We start from the raw sequence: 23,730 nt of genomic DNA, 5'->3' as shown, positions 1-23,730 counted from the left end.
AGTGGCCCCGTGGGACCATGGTAATTATTACGAAATCATTAATTCCCTGTCAGTACTTTCAACTGTCAGGTACATGTAACAGTAATTGCAGCTAATGAATGCTGCTCAATTTATTAAATGTAAAATGAAAACCAGTATTATTTGATATGCAGTCCTGAAGCCTATTAACATTCACCATTTTGTGTGTCACGCTGAATTATCCTATCCTATATGATATATGTTAGGGTTCTCTCTAAGCTCCACCCCACAATTACCTGGCAACAGCCTGGTATGCCTCTCCCCACAATTACCTGGCAATAGCCAGGTGGGCCTGGCCTACTATAAAAAGGGATACTCGGGCCCCTCCTCTCTCTCTTACTCTCTCTTACTCCCTCTTACTCTCACCTCTCTCGCTCTCAGCCTCTTCCTTGCCTCTCTTGGGCTCCCCTCCCCTCCCTCCTCTCCATGTGGCCATGGCCGGCCTCTGCTTCTCTGCTCTCTGCTTCTCTCTGCCTTCCTCTGCTTCCACTACCCCTTTAACTCCCATCCCATGCCCTGAATAAACTATTCTATACTATGTCGGTGTGTGTCTGGTCCCTGGGGGAAGGGATGCCTCGGCATGGGCCCGCTGGGGTACCCCATCCCCCACACTGCTGTATACCATATTCTCTAAGCCTTTTTCTCTTTTTATGATCACAACAATATATATCCAGAGTACGCTGCCATATATTTCTAGAACTTTACCAAAAAGTGGTTCAGGAAATTCTAGCTCTCCAACTAAAAGAGAAATCAAAATAATTAGTACTCAAAGTGATGTTTAGTTGGCATCTATGTTTATTTGAATTGCACTGACTTCTGCTTTGAACAAGCAAGACCTTTTTATTAGGCCCCCTTCCCCCTCCGCCAGTCCTCACAAGAGTGATGGAAGCTTCCGATGGTTTGAAATCTTGTCTCTTTCCACACGTTTTGCCAGTAGAACTTTTGTGAGTAGAGACACACAGCCCGTTTCATGACTTCAACACACAAGGACCATTTTCAATCACTCAAAGTAAACTGCGTAGACATTTGCAAGTGCAAAGAGAGTAGAATTTTTGAAAGTATAGGATGAGACGGTATCACTTTTAGGATTCCAGAGGCATCTGCTGCCAATAAGTATGCTCTGATCATCACGTTGTCCAATGTAAACCATCACGATTAGTTTATACCTCGGAATTGCTAATTCCTTGACCTGGGTCTTAATAACCTAGAAATTGATAACAAGTGGGGGAATTATTTGGTCACATTAAATCTCAAAATTGTTAAACACAGTATATAATATAAAAGCAGAAGGGAGGATAATTTGGGAAAGATGGAGGGGACCAAGAGGAGGAGGGCAGGGAGGAGGGAGAACACAATGGGAGAGGGGAGTGTAATAGCACGCGTGTGTAAAAACACTATATGAAGCTCATCCCTTTAAAAAATGCTTAAAGAAAATAGCACAGTGCACTGTAGATACTTTCAGTATCTCATAGAACCATGGGTAAACTTTCCTTCAAGTACTGTCCTTGTGGAACAGGAATCCAGGAACAAAACAACAATAACAGTAATAAGCTGGCATTTTCTAAGACATGCAGAAAGCTTGTCATCTACACAACAGAACAGAATTCAAGCAATTGTTACATCCTTTGAAAGTCTGTAAAAGATGACCTCCCTTAAAAGAATGCTTCACTAGGGTTATTTTTTTTTGTTTGTTTCCATGACTAATGAGGGAAAGATATTCTGAAACCTTCCACAACATAATAGACATAAACATATAAAATCCAAGGTAGGAAGAAAATATCATAAAATATACTATAGTTAATAAAACATGGAACTGTATTTAAAGACCATGATATGTATAATCAATAGCACTCAAAAAAAGTTCCTGTGACAATGAGAAAACAGTCCTTAAAATGTGTATTTACCAAAAAGAAGGGAAACAGTTTTTGGGTGATGTGATGGCTCACTGGTAAAGCACAAGTGTGAGGACCTGAGTTCAAGTACCCCAAACTCAAGTAAAAGTCAGGTGTGGCAGTGGGCATTTATGATCACAGGATACATACAGGGAAATGGGGCAGACACAGGACAATCCCAGCTAACTTGGCATATGTTGTGGTAAGCAGCAGAGACTCTTAACAAGGTGAAACACGAAGGCTAACATGCAAGGTTGTCCTCTGACCCCTACATGTGTGCAATGGCATATGCACACCCACATTCACATACAGAAGCATGCACATATACTATACATACACATCATACAAATGTATAGGATGTTTTTTTTTTTTTTTTTTTTTTTTTTTTTTTTTTTTTTTTTAGTGGCATGGACCTAGAGAGATGGCTCAGCAGTTAGCAGCACTTTCTGCTCTTACAGTTTCATTCCCAGCATTCCCAGCAGGGAGCTCATAACTGCTTGTAATTCTAACGCCAGGGGATCTGCTTCCTTTAGCACTTGCCCATACATGTGACATGCACACTTTGTGCACATGTGCGCACACACATGAATATACACATACATAAATAGAAATATAAATCTTTTTTTAAGAAAAAGAAGTTGAATAGTTTTATACAAGCAATAGATTTGTTATAAATCACACACAATGATAGTTTTAGACAAAGGCTTATCATATACACGTATATCTATGTACAGATAGGGTATATGATCTAATAACTATTTCTATAAAATATAAGTATGCCATTGAACTGATTCTGAAAATGAAATGAAATTTGCTGTGTTCCAGCAAATGTTGTAGTTATAGCTAACACTGGGAAAATTGCACTGTACCTCAGAAATTGTTTTAGTCATTTGTCTGCAGAACTCCGGGTCATATTTTGCTTCTTGGAGGTAGGTAGTTAGTACATCTTCCAAAATACGATTGACAGTGGCCACGGGGAAAGGTTTTGTGGGACCTAGAAATGTACATGGAATTTCTTTAGAAGTCATTTCTAATCTTCCCACCTACCTTATAGGTTCATAAAAATAATACTGAAACATGAAACCGTTTAGTCATCTGGATGAGCTCCAGCTAAGGAAGATAGAAGTCACAATTAGGGTCAGGCTTTCTGGAGAGAACGGGCATGGGGGTATAATAAAGTCCGAATTAAAGTTCCCTCAGGAATGCAGTGAGTTCTGCTGAGTTTCACACCACAAGTTTCTTCACTTTCCAGTGTTGGTGGCTGCTGACTTAGCACTTTTCTAATTGGCTCCTCGGTGTTTATACTTTACCCACACTGCTCTGATCTCTCCCATTGCAGCTGGAAATCTTGGTTGGAAACCTTAGATCTTAAAATGACATTCTCCTTATGGGGGTCTATGTGCGCCTACCAGTCCTGTGGCCTTGTTCCAGCCACCATAGCTCCCCGTGTGCATGCTGTTCTAGTCTCAAGAGCCCCATCTGTCATATAAAGATACTTGTATATCTCTACTCCTGTTCACTCTTTCAAATGGAGCACTGTCCCGGTCCCCCATCTGCTCATTTAGCCCATGTCCACTCAAGTTTCAACTCTGGCTCAAATGTCTTTACCAGGCACGTCTCTCTTTCAAATCTCACCCCAGGCACAAACACCTGTCACTTACTCGAGACCCATGGGTTCCTTCTGCTGTCCTTGATACCTGAAAACAGGTGAGACATGCCTGCAATTCTCCCCATTGTAATAGAAGCAAGATCTGGGCCAGAGAAGTGGCTCAGCAGATAATGGTGTTTGCTGGCAAGCCTGATGACCCAAGTTCAATTCCTAAGACCCACATGGTAGAAGGAGAGACCCAACTTCCAGATGTCCTCTGGCCTCTGTGGGGTGCACACATAGGAGTAAAAGTAGTAAAAATAATAAACTGTTCAGAAAACTAAAACAAGGAGAAAATAAATGGTAAACTAGATGGGCTTTATCCTCCTTAGAGTCTAACTTAATGTTTAGGGATAGTTTCTGGGTTTAGTGAATTTAAACATTTTATAGATAAAAATCACCACACAAATAGGTTTTTCTTTGGTTTTTCTGGTTTTTTTTTTTTTTCTTTTTTAGTTTTTAACATTTTGCTGACCACAGTCTGTGTGTCAGGGATGGTAATAAGCATGTATTTACCTTATGGTATCTTTCAGCAGATCTTTAAGGAGACTCTCACTGTTACATATGTTCCACAGATGGGAAAATGGAGGTATAAGCTCAGAATCACACAGTGACAGAGCTGGGACTAGATGGCCAGGTTTATCTGGCTTTAAAATTTATATTCTCAACCACATTTTATCCATATTCAGATGGAAGCTTCAGATAAGTGGGCTGTTTTCTGGTATCTCTGGAATTATCTGTGTTATCGTTCTGGTATTTGCTCATGCCACTACTTGACACACACAAGGTGCCAAGGATTGGTATCTAGGGGCTGGATAATTGCTGAATTACTACAGAGGAATCAAGAATGCTGTCCAACTCTCTTTTAGTAGTGAACATTATCCATTAGTGTTTATTTGTAATGCCTATATCAGGTAGGGGCTAAGGAAGCACACATACCATCATTACGACAATTCTAAGAGGATTTAATGAAAGGCCCCTCTGGGGAAGTCTGGGAGAGAAAAGGAAATTACAAGCGATAGGCTGTCCCCTTTCACCAGTGGAAGCACACCACCCTAGGCCTGAGCAGTCCAGGAGGGGCGCTTGGACTAGATCCCAGCATGGCTGAATGGATATAGCTCCCTTAAGAGCATGCTGTCCCTTGGCTGAGAGATGTAACCAGTCTGAGATGAAGCCATGGCAGGGTGCCAGGGAGGTAAATCCCAGGCTTTAGACTCCTTTCCTTTCTGCTGAAGTTTCTTTGGCTTTACTCAAGAGTAGATCACAATGTATAACTGCAGTCCAGTGAGGTCAGCCTCCTGGGGCTCATTAAGAGAATTTTTATTTAGATGATATAAAAATGATTTAGTCCAATTTAAATCAGGATAGGAAGCCAGACATGGGGGTGTATGCTTGTAATGCAAGTACTGGAGAGGTTTAAGGCTAGTCTAGGATACATAAAGACTGTGAGACCAGCCTGGGTTGTGTGAGTGACTTTGAAGAAAAAAAAAAAAAGAACTCAGGTGGGGACCACGTAAAGGAAACATGATAGGAATGACTCTAACAGCTAAAACATCTGCTCAGCAGAAATCTCAAGCAGTTACCAATCTGAGAATGGTAACTCCTGATCCCAGGAGCCAGAGATTGGGTATCAGAGACAAGATCCCCTACAACAAGCTTGGGCGCCATCTGGTCTCTGTGTATATTTTGTGTAAGATTCCCACTGTGTTCCTACCAGGACCTGGGGAGCTGTGGATAGCTGATGGCTTCTGGGGGAGGGACAAGCCTTCAAGGCTTGTCCACCATGCCCCTCTGGACAGTCCTCTCAAGGGAATACATGGACATCACATACTGCAGTCAATGGGTTATTGGGGTTGGGGTGGGGGTGGATCTGGGAGGAGGTTAGGGGAAGGAGGTTGGAGGTTGAAATACAATGCTTAATGACATGCTCAAAGAACTAATCTAATAAAAGCACTTTTAAAAATATTCCCACTTACATACTCCTATTGAGAGAAGTCAAAATATGAAGGTGACTTTCTCCTTTATATTGAAAATATTAAAAGATTATGCCAGCCTGGACCAAATTAAATGAATTATATCATTCAGATAGACAGCCTGTCCTACCAAGCACTCACGTCACATGACCTTACTTGGCCAATATTATTCCCAGGGAATCTGGTCTGCCTTACATTAAGGTATCTGTCCTCATTACATTCAGAAGCTGGACAATTCTTCTAGTGCAGATATATTTGGTGGGTACAGTGCTCCCTGTCCCCCTCCCATACATGGGAGCAGCATCTGCCTCTGTGTGGAAGACTCTTATAGTCATGGAACACTGGAACATCTGTCATTGCTACCCATGAGCCAACGCGCAGAGCACAGGTGATTGGCTCACGGGTGGCACAGCTCTAGACAGGCCAAAAAAAAGCACCGTCTTTAAAGCTTTATTTCAAAGTAGAAGTGGGTAGAAAAACAAGTCGGCCTCTTCCTTATAGCAATAGCTGTGATTTATAACCCCCAGGAACTGCCAGAGGCCATGTTACTGAGGTTGAAAGGAAGGCTACAGTGGGAGAAGAAAGTTGGTACACCTTAGTGACAGAAAGAGCATCTGGGAGAGGGGAGCCTGGTTCCCAGTACTTCATGCTCTGCTGTATCAACATCTTTTCCAAACACTGCGGACCCCTTTGTCTCACAAATGTGCTTCTGTCTTTAAAACTATTTTTCTATGTAGTAAGGAAACCTCACTCCTCACATCCTGCTGGGATTTTCCCTTACACGTCCAGAGTCCCCTGTCACCTTGCTCAGACTCAGATATGGACATTCAGAGAGATGGAGGCAGAGGTGAGGCAAGCTCCCGAGATTCAGTGATAACTAATGCAATCCACAAACCTTGTCCTCTTCATTTTGAGATATTCCCCTGCCCCCAAGGAAGAAAATGTTATGGATTTCAAAAGATCTGAAAAACAAAAGCAAAACTTAAAACAAAACAAAACCTAGTGAAAGCAATAATCTGTGCCATGGCTTCCCCTAACTAGGATAACAAGAATTATTCTAATAAGGCCTGGCATCCCACAGTTAGGACCTGCAGGCTAGAGGGACAGCACGTTGGGTGTCCTTGGCAATATAGTAAGTTGGAGGCCAGCCAGAGCCATCTGAGACCAAAACACCACCATGAAAGACTTGCTTTCGGTTATTTTGTGCTATGCCTTACGGAGGGGGAATATATTTTAAATGGTTACACCATCTAGGTGCCTACAGTCTCAGACTGAATAAAAAGAGGAAACACTTGTATCCATCTTCTCTAATCGATTTGCCCAGATGTGAGCTAACAGCCCTTGCCTGCCAGGTCCTCCTTATCATGATGGATGGCACCCTCAAACTGTGAGCCAAAAGAAACCCCTCCTTCCTACATTGTTCTATACACTATTTTGTCATAGTATAAGAAAAGACACTGGAGTTGGAGATATGGCCCAGCAGTTAAGACCACTGACTGCTTTTCCAAAGGTCCTGAGTTCAATCCCAGCAACCACACTGTGGCTCACAACCATCTGTAACAGGATCTGATGCCTTCTTCTGTTATGTCTGAAGACAGCTACAGTGTACTCAGATACATAAAATAAATCTTTACAAAAAAAAAAAGAAGAAAAAAGAAAAGAATCTAACTGAAGCTCTTCACTAAATGTGATGTTCATAGTCACCATCTTAAAAAAAAAAAAGGCTACCTAATTTTAACCTGAGCTCTAGAAATAAAGTCTAGTGCAAAACTTACTCTATACTTTTATGGGAGTCATCTTGAATAAAACAAGAAATGTTAGTGACTGGTGGGAAAGCCCTAACCTGTCCCTCTCAGCAGCAGTTCCAGTGACTGGGCAACAATGTACTTAAAGCACCTCACTGATTCTCAGAGCATCCCTGTGACCTGCAGACCTTTGTGTTATTTACACACAAGGAAAGTCATGATTTCAGGATGCTTTGCTTAAATATCACCTTCCTTGGGATACTTAAACTAGCATTCACGCTCAGACAGATCCGCTGTCGCTGCTGCTGCTATTTTTCTCCCATTCTCTCCTCTCTGTGAGCAAGGGTTAAGTGGCGCTTTACTCTAAGAAACACCACTTCCCATTTCTGTCTTTTTTTTCCTCATGAACTATATTCATGTGCCACTTTATTTACAGTAGCTGTAATCATTTAGATAAAAGGATAAGCACATATAACTTAAGTTGGGTTTAGATGGTGCAGTGGTGGTGAGCTCTTATCCACAGAACCACCTCTCCAGTCTATGATAAAAGGCCTTTGTGCTAGATTAAGTCTGCTTTTAAAAGAGGCCAATCAGCTCTATTAATAACTAAACTGTATATCCAGTTCCACTTGCCCTAGGGTTTATTTGCCTTGTGATAGGTACTGATGAGCCTTTAGTAACGATTGTCTTAGATCAACTTGAGGTAGTACTGGCCAGGAGAGTGGGGAATGAGGGGGATAGTCAGCCAATCACCTTTATCCAAAGTTCAGCACTTCTGAAACTTAGACAATTTGCTTGAAGCAATTGTGGGGGCTGGGAGAAACACCGGATTCATGTTTAAACTGCTTTATCTTGATGCAAGTGGATTCCAGGCCTTTCTTCCTAGCACTTGACTCAAAAGTCGCAGGCTGCTAATAATTACGAGCCTTTGATTGATAAGCCAGACAGCGGTGGCCCATCCCTTTAATCTCAGCACTTGGGAGGCAGAGATGTGGATCTCTGAGTTTGAGGCCAGTCTGGTCTATCGAGTTAGTTCCTGGACATTCGGGATTACACAGAGAAACTGTATCTTGAAAACAAACAAACAAACAAGCAAACAGTTTGCAAATTGGAGAAAACTTGACCCAAATTCAGGCTGCTGACTGGAGAAGCTAAGGGCAGCAGCTAGACTTAGGTACACCACTAAAGCAAACTAGAGGGGAGGAACATTTACTGTCCACTGTTCAAGCAGTGTGAAATGCCTCCAGCCTAACCCGGAGCTCGTAGTATTGGACTGAGGGTGTCAATCAACCACCACAATGATATAAACATCATGTAAACACATCTAAAGTTACAGTGTGTTTGTCCTCCTACTATCTAATTAATTGCAGCTTCTCAGAATGACATTTGAGGGCTGTCCATGAGAAGACAGAGAGGGACGATGTGTTTCTTACTCCAGTAGTATTGGGATCACTGCAGAAAACTGGCTATAAGGCCTAGCAGGGTGTGGTGACGATTTATAATTTTCTTGGGTTTAACAGGCCACAGGTGGAATTACCCTGGCCCACAGAGTCCTTCTTTGCTTCTTGGTAAGCCTCTGTGGAATTTATGTACGGCAGCAATTATATCTGAATTCAGATAATCATAGGCAGGTACACACTTTAAAAAAAAAAAAAGCAAGTAGGTCTGTAAAGAAACAGGAGTGGGAAAAGGAATTTGAAGTGGACTCCACCTGGGAGCAGAAGGGCAGGTGTGAAACCCTTTGTTTTCAGAGACCCAAAACCTCAATGGCAGTAGATAAACACCTCTGTCAACAGGGGACCAAAGTAGGCTGCCTCTTCACTGAGGGTTTTTTTTTTTTTTTCCTACACCATCAACAACCGTGGTTGGTTTTGAAGGATAAACATCAGTGCACATCATTTCTTTCACACACACACACACACACACTGTCTTTCTGTCTCTCTGTCTCTTTGTCTCTCACACATGCACACACAGTCTTTCTGTCTCTCTGTCTCTGTCTCTGTCTCTCTCTCTCGCTCTCTCTCACACACACACAAAACACACACCATAACTCCACCAAGAAATTCTCAGTGAACTTGAAGTCAAGCATATATTATATACCTTTGTGACATCCAGAGATTCATTTGAGATTTAGGTAAACCTGATTTGTTTTGTTTTAAAGGAAATAAGTATTGCTTCAACTTTTCAAAGCAAGTCTGTAACTGTAATTGGCCACCCACTTTCTTCCTCAAATTAAGGTCCCTTAACTAGGACTGGAGACAATGACAGGTTACAGCAAAGCCAGCACTGGTCACTGAAGTCCAGGTTTAGCATGTGGATGGATGACAAAGCAGCGCACCTAACTGGTAGGTGTTTTCCATCCGGACGGTAAGGCGAGAGGATTCATCTCGTTGGCTGGGCTCATCCGAGTGGGACACGGTACTGACAGAACTAAGACCAAAGGAGGAAACATTAGTGATTAGTCACTAGGTCAACAAAACATAAAACGTTGCTTTAAGCGTAAGTGCATTTAAACATGCAAAATTTACTGTAAGAAAGTTTCCAATCAATCCTATACATAGCCCAATGGCTTATTTAAAGTCGGAAACACTTTAGAAATGGGAATACTGAGCTGTGGAGAAGTCACTGGGATAGTCTCAGGGTCATGGTGGAAGATGCTAACCTGGGTCTATGGGATAGCACGGTGAGTGTCTCAGGAGCTGTGGTCAATGGAGTCCCCTAACAAAGACACAAAGGCAGACCCCACAGTGAAGAAATCCCGCAAATGGGGTTGGGGTGTATAAAGAAGCTTAACGTGTTGGGAAACAAATCCATGCAGACAAAAGGTATTAGAAAAAGATCATGGTGATAAGTTCCACCAAATCCTTTGAGAATAAAAAAAGAAACGGGACACTCACCTATCTACGTGGTGAGAGAAACCGCAAGTCACCTAAACTCTAAGAAGTCAATCAGTGTTGGGCACCTTTTTCTCAGCATTAAAAGGGATTGGTCTTCAAGGCAATATGATCTGATCCAGGTGTGGAACAAGAAACCCAAGCAAGCAGCCCTTGATGGGCGCTGGCATTGTGTAATTCAACCTAGCTCAGCGAAAACCAAGCGGGACTAATGAGATACAACGTTCTACCCCAAATTCCCTCCACCTGCGAAGATGGAGGTTAAGATAGATGCCATTTCAAAGGCAGTGTTTCTCTCTCTCTCTCTCTCTGTATGTATTTGTATATTTGTATATGTGAATGTGTATTCAGAGTGACTTTTCTCCAAGTAAAGCAAAAAAGGCTGTCTTTTTGCTCTAGTTGAAGAAGAAAGAGTTATTTTGGGTTTTGTTTTTTGAGATAGGGTCTCACTACATAGCTCTGGCTAGCCTGGAACTATATAGACGAGGCTGGTCCTTGACACCCAGAGATGGACCGGCCTCTGCCTTCTGAGGGTCAGGATTAAAAGCATGCATGGTGTCCAGCTTATTTGTTTATAATCATTGGGATTTTTCTTTCTTTTCTGTCTGCGAGAAGTTTAAAATATTTAGTTTGCAGACGTTTGGAATTAGTGGGATTTGCAAACTGACATTTTGCGAAAATCACATTACTCTATTTTTAAAAGTTGTTTAGTACAGTATAGTTTTGGGGGAAAATTAAAGCTTACAATGTCCAAGAGCCTGGTGACATTCTGGCTGCCTTTGTCATGATGCATCTTTGTGGTGGCGATTCCACCCTTTTCCTTCTAACACCTGCTTTTCTCGGTTTCCTGCTGTGTTTGAAGTAGCAACCATCCTGTGAGGCCATTGTGGCTACAGGTGTTGTGGGTGGGACCAAAGATGATAGACAGCTTCTGCCTGTGAAACCCGAACACACCGCAGAAGTTTGTGATTCTGTGCCGAGTCTATGTGCCCAGCATTATTCATGCGGCTTTCAATTTGGCAATACAGCTCCTATCAGCTATTTTATTTGGTCTTTTCAATGTCCTTGGATTCAGTAAAGAAGTCATTATTCTCTCCATTTTAGAGAGAAAAAGAAACCAGGTCAAGGACTTACTGTCACACACACAGGGAAGGCAATCTTTGATTTTAAACGTTTCATTTATCTCGCTCATTGAGAAAAGCTCAATGTGTGCTTACAGCAGACAGTGAAAAGGGGGCAATGACTAGGAGGGATCGTGGCTGCAAGTCATGTGCAGTGTGTGCAGCATGCAGGAGGCATTGGCATAAGCCTCTGCTGTCTTCTGGTATCATGCTGAAAATTCACAGAAAGCAGAGATGATGCACAATTCATATCATCTGGCTTTAAAATACAAAAGAAACAATCACTCTCGTTACTGTTATTAAAGTCTGGTAGCCAGTGCACTCTATGCTATTATTGGAATGAAGATGATGTCAACCGGGGAACTTTCAAAAACCGAGGGTTGAAGTCTGACGTATAGATTAGAAGTTTTAGAGGCTGGTCTGGTTTTGAATTGTTAAAGATGAAGTTTCTTGGAGTTTTGCATCTGTATGGGTTTGTGAGTGTGCAAATGTGAACATGTATAAGAGCGTGAGTATGTAAATGTATGTGTGCATAAGTTTGAATGTATAAGTGTGTATGAATGTATGTGTGTGAAAATGTGTGTAGGTATAAGTGTGAGTGCGTATATATGTATGTATAGGTATGTGACTGTGTACATGTATAAGTGTGTGTATGTATGTGTAAGTGTGTGTTTGTGTGTGTGTGTGCATGCAGTGTGCATGCAGATGCATGTAGAAGCCAGAGTTGATGTCAGATGTTGCTCTTGCTCCTCTCCATCTTACAGATGGAGGCAGGGTTCCTTCCCGAGTCTAGCGAGCCATCTGGCTCTGGGCGGCCCTCCTCTCTGCTTTCCCTGCCAGTCTCCTGGGATTACAAGGTAGTTCTCATATCCATCTGGCTTTTACAGGTTCTGGGAATTCAAGCCCCAGTCTTTACACTTGTGTAGCAAGGGCTTTACCTGCTGAGCTTCTCCCAAGCCTCCAGTGTCTTTCTTTGCACAGTAATCATGTAAATACTGTATGCTCTTTATAAAACATGCAAAACACATGGAGAAATGCAGAGTAAAATTACACTACTAACCCCAATGCTTAGGTAATGATTGCTATTATTAAAAAAAAAAAAAGAATGTTACCCAAGGCACAAATCGCATAACAAATGACTCCCATGAAGATGTATGGAGAGGGTCCTGACCCTGGAAAGGATTGATCTAGCATTGGAGGGGAATATAAGGGCAGAGAAAAAGAGGGAGGTGATTGGAGAAGGGATGGAGAGAAGAAGGTTTATAGGGCATATGGGGAGGGGGGATCTGGGACAGGGGAAATCATTTGGAATGTAAACAAAGAATATAGAAAATAAAAATATTAAAAAAAGAATGTTTTCAGATATGTGATTTTACATACATAATCCTATTTTGCTTTTGTTTTTGCTTGAAACTGCATCCTACTCATATTTAAAATATTAGCTTAATATACAAACATTTTGCATTTCCCTTAACCATTTCTTCTCCAGGCCATTTAAATTGCTGCCAGTATGCGACTATTATAAGGGATCTTTAAATTAACATGTGACAGGGATTTCCAGTTTCTTTCCAGTGTTGCCCCTCTTCTTTCTTGGTCACAGAGCCCTAAACAGTGTGAACATTTCTGACTAAATGAATGGCAAATTCTTGGTCCCTTTTTTATTTTATTTTATTTATTTTTTTATTTTTTGGCTGCTGGAGTTCTGTGGCTTATGAACCAGTGTGATGCAACCAGGATTGACTGGGTAGCAATTTGAGGAAGATTTCTCAAAACAAAACAAGAAAACCCCAAATCAACAACTGTAAGTTAACCAGTTGGAGCTGGTCTTCAGTTTGCTCTGTTCCTAGGATGAGTGATGGATGGCAAGATCCCAGAAGCTGCTTTATTCGTAGATTGAATAAGAACAGCAGTAGCCTAGGCCTCTGAGCTGCTTTTCATTTATGTAGGGAAAGAAAACAAAACAAAACAAAACAAAACAAAACCCAAAAACCCAAATGTATTTCCATTGGCTTGGAGCATTGTTTTGTATTTGTTTTAAGATGGTATTGCCAGAAACATTAGATGTTACTGATAGACACTTGTTGAAACAGACTCCACTAGAAGATCGATGGAGTCAGCTGTGTGAAGGGAACTTGCTGTCAGTTTTGTTGGGGGAGAGGAGGCTGCTTTACTAGAAGCCTGCCTGTCTTGATCACACAGAGGAAAATGCCTGGGTAGGTAACCTGTCGCTTTCCTTTTGCCTTTTCAAAGCTGACCATGTCTCCAGTGGACTACAACTTCAGGAAACATTTTAAAAAAACTTTATTATTTCTATTTTAAAGTGGTGTGTGTGTGTGTGTGTGTGTGTGTGTGTGTGTACATGTTCTCAGGAGGCCAGAGGCATTGGATCCCACTAAAACAGCAGTTAAAGGCCGTTGTGAGCTGATGTGGGTGCTGGGAACTGAATTTGGCTCTCTGGCAGACCAGTACATAGCCTATTCCTCCAGCCTGAATTTTTACTTTTGAACATCGTGTTTATGTTCGCTTCTTTTCCAGTATGAAGACTGTAGTGTGTTGAATGAGAATGTTCCTCAGAGGCACCACCATTTGAGCATCTGGTCCCCAGCTGGTGGCAGTGTTGGGGGAGGTTGGGGGGGTCCAGCCTTGGTGGAGGAAACCCGTCACTGCTGATGGACTTTGCGAGCTAAGGCCATACTCACAGGTTGTTGTCTCTGCTTTGTGGGTGTGGTCCACGATGTGAGATCTCGGCACCCTGCTCCAGCTGCTGTGCCTGCCGCTTGCTGCCATGCCTCTGTGCCATGGTGGTATTTACCCCTCTGGAACCATAAACTCAGACAAACCTGTCCTTCTGTAAGATGCCTTGACAAGGTGTTTTACCAAGGCGACAGAAAAGGAACTAACTCAAGGACAGGAGGCAGGGTCTCCCTGAGGCTAAGTTAACCCTTTACTCATCCTAAAGAATGCTGGTGATCCATGGTCTGACAGTTATGCTGGCAAGGATGGATGGGAAATGGAGAAATGAAAGAGAATATGGAAGATTTTTAAATGATATGTTCACCAGTTGAGTGATGACTTAAGAGGTATCAACAATGGTCACAGTATGAGCAAGAAACATTGAAGTATAGTATGGGCTGGTTATCTTTTTGTTTTGCCTTCATTTTGTGCATTATTTTTATTTTTGTGAATGGATGTTTTCTCTGCAGGTATGTCTGGGTGAGTCATGTGATTTCTTGATTCCCACAGAGGCCAGAAGAGGGTGTCAGATCACTTGGGACTGGGAGTCACCGTTTGGGTGCTAAGAAGCAAACCCTGGTCCTTTGAAAGATCAGCCAGTGCTTCTTAACCACGGAGTCATCCCTCCAGCCCCTTGGTAAGTTTTTAGAAATTGAAGAATATTTTAAAAGCATGGAACTATCAGTGTCAGTCCAGAACACTGATGTACACAAAAGAGCTGGAGGCATTTGAACTGCTAAAGACAAGCATGTGATCTGCTCATTAAATGCCTTTAAACTTTCAATGGCAGACATAAATAAAATAAACATATTGGCTTTATAAAATCCCAGTACTGCAAGTGGATGAGGTCCAGTTCTGTGATCCAACCTGCCAATGGTAATCCTTCCTGATGTGATGCATGGCCTCACTGCCCAGAGAATGCTACAGTCAATTTTATCTTCATTAATTGAGACAGTGTCTTGCTATGTAATACTGACTGGTTTGGGATTTGCTTGGTATATGAGGCTCCACCTGTGATCCTCTCCACCTTTGTTGCTCAAGTACTGGCATCAGGCATGTGCTGAGAATAGGATCTAAAACCTGGTGCAAGCATTCAACAAATTCATGGCAGGAGGAAAGAGAAAGAAAATATATCTTATACAAAGGCATTTTTAAACCAGAATGTGTACAATTTCATGTAAAACTCCATGCTGTGCTTGGAAGTGCATAAATTACTTTTGAGGACAGAATTGTATTCAGGTTTCTCGAAATAAGAGTTATTGTTGAGAACAAGCATAAATTCCTGGGTTTTGTAACTGGTGGCCACCCATGTCCCTAAGAGGGCCTTTAGTCAGGGTGGGAGCTCGTCATTAAAGTCATGTGCTGCCACCTTGTGGACAGACATTGCAGTGCAAGAGAAAAGAAGGCTATAGGTTTTTTATATTTTTAAAAAAAATTTTTAAAAATACTTTTAAACAAGAATTTATTGCCTAGGGCTAGAGAGATTGCTCAGTGGTTAAGAGCACTGACTGATCTTCCAAAGGTTCTGAGTTCAGTTCCCAGCAACCACATGGTGGCTCACAACCATCTATAATAGGATCTGATGCCCTTTTCTGCATTGTCTGAAGACAACTATAATGTACTCATATAAATAAAACAAATAAATCTTTAAAAAAAGAATTTATTGCCTATAATGTGTCAGAGTCCAGAGTGATGATCATACAAAAGATGCATTTAAAATTAGATATCTATGCTCTAGGAATATGATATAAAGTAAGATACAATACAGAGGCTTGTTTAACTGGGGACTAAGACTATGGATTTTTTTTTTTCTGATTATGTCTAAGACTTAAAGCATGCCAGTTCATGTCCTAGAAGTAGATGGTGCTTTTTCTTCAGAAAAAGAAACTTTGTGGAAGTCATGCAGTTTCATATCTTATCCCAGTTGGCCTATCTTTCTAGAAGGCTACAGTGGAAACAGAAGTTGAAAACCTTCACAAATTAAAGAAATGAGAAAACAGCAGAAGTCACCGTCTCATGGGAAGAATTTTTTTCCCTAAGAATAGGGGCGGTTTTCGAAGGATAAAGAATACACCTACCTCCTGTGAACAGTCTAGCCCTGGCCTGATGGACGTAAACCTAAAACAGGAGATTGACAGAACAGTCATGGATGTGGATGAAAGGGTAGGGTCATCTCTGGACGGTGTGGGCTAGCGCCCATCTGAGAGGAAGGGAGGCCAGATGATAGACTTCTCCTGCACGGCTAGAGGAGGCATGGTGTCAGGGCCACTGGGCAGTCATGAGAGGTGATGCTGGGTGTGTCTGAGCCCTGGCTATGTCACATGACTATGACGTCATCGGCGAGGGGTGTGGCCAGCCACGAGAGATTTCCAGCAGAGGAAACCCTTACTCTCTTCCTCATTCTTCCTTCCTTTCATTTATTTGGAATATATGCAAATGGACTTTTTCAAAAAGGAGGCTAAAATAAAGCTTCCATCGTACCAAGCACTTGAATAAATACTTTTTCTAGGTTGTAAATTCATCTTACAAGTCACTCCGGATTTACTATATAATGGGCTTGCAAACATAATTTATTTGAGAGCAAAACGACATATAGTTTTTCAAGAGTTCACATAATACAATAATTGCACCCTCATTGATCAAAATAGTCCATGAAGGACAGTTTTGTGCCCAGGTACTATTCTGTCTTTGAAATGTCATACTAGGGGATATGAAAGCAATTAAGCTTTCTGCCTCTATAGAACTTAAGATTTTATTTTAAAATTTATTATTATTGTCCAGGTGATGTGTGTACTGAACAGCTGGATCTATTTTTATCCTCACTGGCCTCAGCAATGGTTGCTATTCTGTTCGCCAGCATTTTGCTATCAGTGCGGGTGCAGAAGTTCTCAGTCAGACATCTCTGGTTTCCAGGGCACTGTGTGTCTCTCCTTACTCTGCTTGGCCTTTAGGTTTTCCTTGTGAACACTGCCATCTCCGTTGACTCTATTTAAAACTGACTTCCCCTTTTATTGTTAACATGAAATTCTATACTTATATATAGATATTCTAGCAGTTTTCTGACTATATTATTATATACGTTGTAAAAATTTTGTTGAAGTTCTACTTATCAAGAAAGTTTTAGTTTTCTTTTGTGGTTTATGTTTCCATGTTGGGATCTTATTTAAGATAGTTCTCCATTAGGTAGGCAGTATGTAATTATAACCCCAGAGCTTGGGAGGCTGAGGCGAAGGAGTATGGAATCAAGGAGAGAACGGGGTGGGGCGGGGTAGGCGGTGGTGGTGGCAGCGGTGCTGGCGGTGTGCAGTGTATAGGGGCGGGGCCTCCTTACTTCCAGTACAGGCAGCCTCTCCTACGCGGTCTTCTATGCGCCTTATGCTATCCATTCCCGCCTTCCATCTGGACTCTGCCTGTGTGAATGGTGCAATGTATCAGGCCAGTTTAGTGTCTAAAACAATCTGTCTGACACGAGAACCAAACCCCTGAAAAATCCAAGGCTATAGTGGCGCATGCCTCTTTTCTCAGAGCTAAGGGGGCAATTGTGAGGATTCCTACAAATTCCAGGCCAGTCTGATCCACATTTTGAGTTACGGGCTGGCCCGCCTTAAAAAAATAAACAAAAACAAACAAACAAACAAAAACCCCATCATTTCCTCATCTATAGAAATAACTTGGGGTAAAATAGAATCTCCTCTATTTAAATCCATAGGTTCTTTCTTTCTTTCTTTCTTTCTTTCTTTCTTTCTTTCTTTCTTTCTTTCTTTCTTTCTGTCTGTCTGTCTGTCTGTCTTTCTTTCTTTCTTTCTTGCTTTCTTTCTTTCTTTCTTTCTTTCTTAAGAAGTACAGCGAGGCTGTCACATTTCGCTCTGGTTTCACTTGGAAAGCGACCTTTTTTATCTTCTCTAAGTCTCTCTGGGGCTAAGCTGCATCTCAGCTTGACACAGACGGCAGTAGTGCACATGCTATCCCTCTGGTCTTCCGTTTTCTAGCCTTTCCAGTCAGGGATCCAAAGATAGGCTAGCCTGACCTAATTTCTGATATCTGGGCTCCTGGCTGGGAATCCTAGAATAAATTAGTCCATGTAAGTTTACTTGCCCGGTTTGTTTATCTGAGCAGGTTTGCACAAAGTTCACGAGGGCGGCGTTTTCCATCATTCACTGAAATACCCAGCGGACTCTGAAGGATTTCCCAAAGTAGCTCTCGGTTTGCTGGGACACCCATGATCTCTACGCTAGGTCCCTTTGGTACTTTTGTACACCTAATGCGTGACACAATAGCTGATGTGTACTAGAGGCTCGCTGTATCTTGAGTGAATAACAGAGGGAAGTCAGCACGGTGCGGCTGACCTGCTCTGCTGGATGCCGTCAGTACTGTGGGGCTTGGTGGGGTCCACGTACTGCTTTTGTTCCGTGGCACCATGAGAACTTCGGTTTGAGGCAAAAGGAAGACTGTTTAGTCTTCGTCCTTTGCCCAAACCAACAGTAGAACTACTGACTTCGGAGTTAACATGCCCAGATAGCTTGCCGTGTCAGCTGGAGAAAGTGACCGCCTTGTGGCTTCTGGTTCCATTTTAAGGACGGGCGGTGAGCGCTTCTGTGCAAATGCTTTCCAGTGACTGCCTGAGGGCGAGGTTCCAGCAAGTAAAAGGTCAGCGTGAACACCTGCCTGGACTCACGAGCGGAAGACACAAGAGCTCGGTGAAGAAGCGGCCCACGGCATTCGTGCAAATTGCACATGGGTTGCCACTGTCTGTGCAATGAAATTATGCAGCTAATATAGACAGACATCTTTCTAGTTGCTAACTCTGTGATTTTAGAGTCTCAACCTACTTGAGCTGCTGTTTCCTTTATTTGGAAATGGGGATGATGCCCTCACATGTTTAGTAGAGAAGACATTGACAAACGTTTCTGGAAGAGGAAATAGTGAGACTTTGGGGTTTGCGAGCCCTATATTTTCTGTTGCTGCTGTGGGTAATCGCCAGGCTGCCGCTGATGCCACCGCTGCTGCTGCTCCAATTGCAAAGCCGCTGGAGGCAGTGCATTGAGCAGGCATACCATGCTCTAAAATCCATAATTTATCGACAGTGAAATTCGGATTTCTATCAGTATTTGCTGCCACTAAACTTCACCCTTTTAAATTTTGTTTTCAGCTATGTAATAACCACTTCTAGCTGGGAAACCATAGGCAGCCATGTTTCAGACTGGATGTGGTGCTTGGTACTGGCTTACCAGTCCCTGTTATATGAAGCTTCCTGAAGGCAGAGCTGAGGCTGATGCTAAAAGCTTAGCAAATGTTACCCCTTCTCTCCTAATAAATTGTTTCAGTGAAAAGTCAAGTTCAGATTTCCCAGTGGGGTGGATGAAAACAGATAGTGGAAAGTCCTATACGTGTTTTAGCTTGTTCGCAAAAGGAGGCCTAGCTGAAGAGGGTTGATTTTGCTGCTGGGTACAGTGGGGTCCTTCTTGATCCAAGCTACTCAAATAATTAATGACTTTATGACCAGCCTAGGCAGCAAAAATACCACTTTAAAACGATGCTTCTTTTTTTTAAATAAAACTTTAAAAATGTATTATAAAATATAACTTGAACAAACAAGATCCAATTCTGAAAACAGAAGATGGTGGCAGCATTGAATATGCACTCAATCTTTCTCTCATGACACAGGAAGCAGTCACACATTTATTATGCCCAGGATGACAGACATCAGTCAAAATTCAGAGGCCTGAAGACATAAAAATCACAATGAAAGAACAAATCCATGCTGATCTTTATCACATCCCTAGTAGATCTATCTGCACTCTTCCTTCTTTTCTTTCCTTCTCACTGTGTCTACTGCTACAAAGACAAGTGGGTTTGCAGTGTATGAAGGGAGCTAGATTTAAAAACAAAACAAAATGGAAGCCAAAAAAATAAGTAAGCAAAGCAAAATAAAGCAACAGCAGCAGCAGCAGTACCACCACCACATACAGCCCTGTGAAGAAAGGGAGGAGCAGACAGACAGGAAAAGCTCCTTCTCAGTTTATAGGTGGGTGTGCTCAAGGCTAGGAACTTAGCTTCCTGAAGAGGTGGGAAGGAAAAGGAAGGAAAGCAGAAGAAAGGAGAGCATTTCATACAAGGAGTGGGGTTCTAACATGGCTGAGCCAGACAGAGCACTGAGGGAGAGTGGGGTGTGGCCAGAAGGCAGCAAGCTCACAGGAGTGGAGAGGGTGGGAACAGTGCCTGGGTCTCCTGGAGCCGCTCTCTGAATTTGGAACTGGATATTTGCCATTGTAACAAATTACTTGACCTGAAAGTCTCAGCTATTCCACAGTAAAACAGCAAGAATGAGATGACCTAGCAGGATGAGTGTGTGTGTGTGTGTGTGTGTGTGTGTGTGTGTGTGTGTTGTGTGTTGGTAAAGGAGATGATGCTTAGGTCCTGAGTGCCCTTCAGGAGATGACTTATAATGCTGATGTTTAGTTTTTGAAAAAGATGCTTTCAATTAATTTTCAAGAAAAAAGATTTATCCTTTCCAGACACATTGTTAACGTCAAATCCCGTCTCCACGTGAGAGCCACTAATATTTCATAACTTTTCTACCAGTTGAAGACACACATGAAGGAGAGTCACCAATGCTGTAAGAACTGTGGTTTGCCAAGAACAAACTAGAGCTATCGGATGACACAGCCGTTAAAGACAGTTACTGACAAGTCTGACAACCTGAGCGTGATCCCCTAACCCTCATGGTGGAAGGAGAGAACCACATCCAGAAAGCTGACCTTTGACCAGCACACACCTGCGGTGCATGGCCCATGAGCCTCCCCTTCTCTCCCCTCCTGCACAGATAAATGCATAGAAACAAAGCTAGTTCTTTAAGTTTGACCACACCCTGATTTCAGATGATTTTCTACCACGTTTTGGAAGAACGGAGAGAACTCAAATCCAGTCTGGGCGAGTTAGCAGCCATGAGGTAAACCCAGAAGGAGGCTGGGGTGTGGCTCAGTGGTAGGATGTGCAAGAGGCTCTGGGTTTACTCACCAGGGCCCCAACCTCAAAAGACAGACAGAGAGAGAGAGAGAGAGAGAGAGAGAGAGAGAGAGAGAGAGAGAGAGAGAAGCAGGAATTAATCACTGTAGCATCCTTCCTCGGAGTAGGTTTCTGTTCTGGTATACTCAGTTTTCCAAATATATTAAAAAAAAAGCAAGACTGTGTTAGCAGTCTACAAACTTGTAGGACTGAAAGTGGAATTGTTGTGGAGAGCCACTTTTAGAAAGATGGGCTAGGACTTGGAAGTATGCTCAAGATGAACACAGCTGAGGAGTGTGCTCTTTGTATTTTGATGGGTCTTGTTAAGACCCTGAATACAGTAATTTTGGGATCTTATGTCTGTGCTTTGTTTGTTCCTTTTACTACTGTTTAAGCCTTAGGATTGACCATATTCTTTAGAATGATATAAAAGCAGACTGGAAAAAAATAAACTTGCTTCGGCCACAGAACTGGCTGGGGTCATGCTACAGTGTTATCTAATTGTCCTTTTTCTTTTTAATCCTTCCTCCCTCCATGGAGAACCCATTGACTGACTGAGCTGGCTTGGTCAAATTGTAAATGAGCGTGGGCACCGGTTGAATCACTCAGATAAAAAGATTTGTCTTCCACAACCATAATTTACCTTGGTCTGTTTTGCAAAGCATACTAGCTCCTACTTCCCAATCATGGCTTAAACACAGGGTTTCCTCATATCTGTCTGTTGTGCAAGTTGATTGACTGCTACGTCTGTTTCATGTCTCTGCCAATGCTGGTCTTAGGCTCAAAATCAATACAGCTGAGGAGTGTGTTGAGGAGTGTGTTCTTTGTATTTTGATGGGTCTTATTAAGACAGAATGCAGTGGAAGCATTAAAGGGGGATTCATCTCTTTACTGTTGCATATGTAGCAAGAGCCAAAAGAGTATTCATGACCCTTCAGCCCACTAACTATTGAGAAACAAGTAGAGAATTAGTATACAGGGAAGAAAAAAAGAAGGAAAAAAACGAATTGAAAATGTCCATCGTTTGAGGATGATTAGCTGATCCGTGTTACAAGTTCATAAAATATATAGCCATTTAAAAGGCTATGAATAAAGGCTTAAAATACAGTACAAAATTTGTATTAAATTGGTGATGTTGATTACAAGCTGTATAACTATGCAATTTTATAATGTTGGGAAGAACTTAAGGGACTTGTGAGGGCAGCTGGTCTGCAGTAAAGGTGGTTTTTTTTTTTTTTTTTTTTTTTTTTTTTTTTTGCCCGGTGAGAGGTAGTTTTAAAAGTACCAAATATGCTCCTAGCGGAGCACTGGATCTGCCCATTTCTACCTTGTTCCATTCCTAGGAAATGTTTTGCTCTTGGTAAACATTTCTTGTAGTTGGAGATACTAGACATCCAGGTACTCACTGTTTGATGCGCCAGCAACCTTCCTTCTGTCGGAACTCGCGGTTATTTGGGGAACACATGCTCCCCCTTTTCTTCATTGCAAGAAACAGTTTCTCTTTAGTCAAATCTGACATCACAGACTATAGGAGAAATGTTGCAAAAGAAAGGGTAAAAATATGAAAATCTTTTAGTTTTTGTAGTTAAATTTCATCCTAGGTGGAGGACCTGGCTGGTTGTATGGCCTATTTGAATGGGGGCTGAGATTTCCCAGAGAGCAATAATGTGTAGTGTAAGTAGTTATTTTGTTGTGCCAAATACAACTGGAAATAGTAAAATTTCTATTCAATAGTGGACCTCATTCACACAAGCAGACATTAATTTGTAGCCCCAAATGCTTAACTGATGGAGCGGGAGAAAGTCTCTCTGAAAAGATGGGGAACTAGAAAGATGCTGTCCTGCACTGCAAGCCAATATTTTTATTTTTTCTCTGAGTCTAATCTTGCTATAAGCTCCCTTGTTAATATTTGCTGTTGTGGCTCTTGGAGGCAATGTGGTGTGAGCCTTTGTGCTTGGGTAGACAGTCTGGAGAGGTGGCACTGGGAGTTCCCAGCTCCTCAGAGGTGGAGGCTACCAGTCTTGTAAAACCTGTCCCATCCTTCATTGTGAAACTTCAGTTTAAAAACAAAATCGTAATGAACAGAGCTATGAGGTCAATTATGGCCCTAAAGCATCCTTACAAGGGAACCAGAGATCTGTTACCCAAGAGAACTAAAGCTGCATTTTGATAGTGGAGTCTCCTGACATCAGAGTTCTCATTTTCCCAACAGAAAGCTAAGGCATCAGTGTATCAACCTACACACGTGCGGTAATGAAGTGAGTACACACTATAAGACCATGGTCTTGTTTTGTGGTTTTGACCTTCTTTGGGGCTCTTTCTAGAAATCATAGAAAGAAATTCCCTAAAAAGGAGGTCAGGTTTATTATAAGTTGGGAGGAAAAAACAGCCATCACCTTATTCATGAATATGCTATCTATCTCAAAAATATTCATAAACTTAATTCCTCTAGGGGGAGCCTATTGTACCGCTTCGCAGCCGGTGCTTGTCTCTTTGCTTTTCTCTATAGTCGCTGTTTAAAGAGTGCCTCGACTGAGTCTTCCTTTCCAGAAGCACTAAGAACGACATTCCTAAGGTAAGGGTACCGCCCACGCTTGTCATTTCCCGAAAATTAGCTGCTCCCAACTCTGCTTGTGACGAGTCCTCCCTCGAGAGACGCCAGATGGGAATTCAGAGATCCCTAAAGGTGCAGGGAGCAGCA

General features: G+C 42.1%; 1 protein-coding gene across 2 annotated transcripts; it reads right to left on the bottom strand.

Moving 5' to 3' along the window:
• Positions 1-1,018: 1,018 nt before the first annotated feature.
• Dynlt5 (dynein light chain Tctex-type family member 5) lies at positions 1,019-22,548 on the bottom strand. Of its 2 annotated transcripts, none has more exons than XM_052175588.1 (4): positions 22,436-22,548; positions 9,615-9,706; positions 2,780-2,904; positions 1,019-1,222 (listed from the first exon to the last, which is right to left on the bottom strand). In XM_052175588.1, exons 1-4 carry the CDS (start codon positions 22,546-22,548, stop codon positions 1,019-1,021), a joined length of 534 nt encoding a protein of 177 aa, XP_052031548.1. The 2 variants fall into 2 exon arrangements, with proteins under 2 accessions (XP_052031548.1, XP_052031549.1); XM_052175589.1 differs by lacking the exon at positions 22,436-22,548 and adding an exon at positions 13,991-14,091.
• Between the last annotated feature and the right edge of the window lie 1,182 nt (positions 22,549-23,730).

Source organism: Apodemus sylvaticus, chromosome 3 (assembly GCF_947179515.1).
Source record: "Apodemus sylvaticus chromosome 3, mApoSyl1.1, whole genome shotgun sequence".
Classification (NCBI taxonomy): Eukaryota; Metazoa; Chordata; class Mammalia; order Rodentia; family Muridae; genus Apodemus; species Apodemus sylvaticus.
The sequence above is the reverse complement of the archived record's forward strand: the minus strand, read 5'-3'. Positions and strand labels throughout refer to the sequence as shown.

Bases quoted from the DNA above. Each gene is read 5' to 3' on its own strand.
- Dynlt5 (XM_052175588.1), bottom strand. From the start codon at position 22,548: ATGTCAGATTTGACTAAAGAGAAACTGTTTCTTGCAATGAAGAAAAGG. The intron at 9,707-22,435 runs GTGAGTACCTGG...CTTTGGTCTTAG, and splicing joins GGTTGCTGGCGCATCAAACA to TTCTGTCAGTACCGTGTCCC. The intron at 1,223-2,779 runs GTACAGTGCAAT...ATCAATTTCTAG, and splicing joins TGACTAAAACAATTTCTGAG to GTTATTAAGACCCAGGTCAA.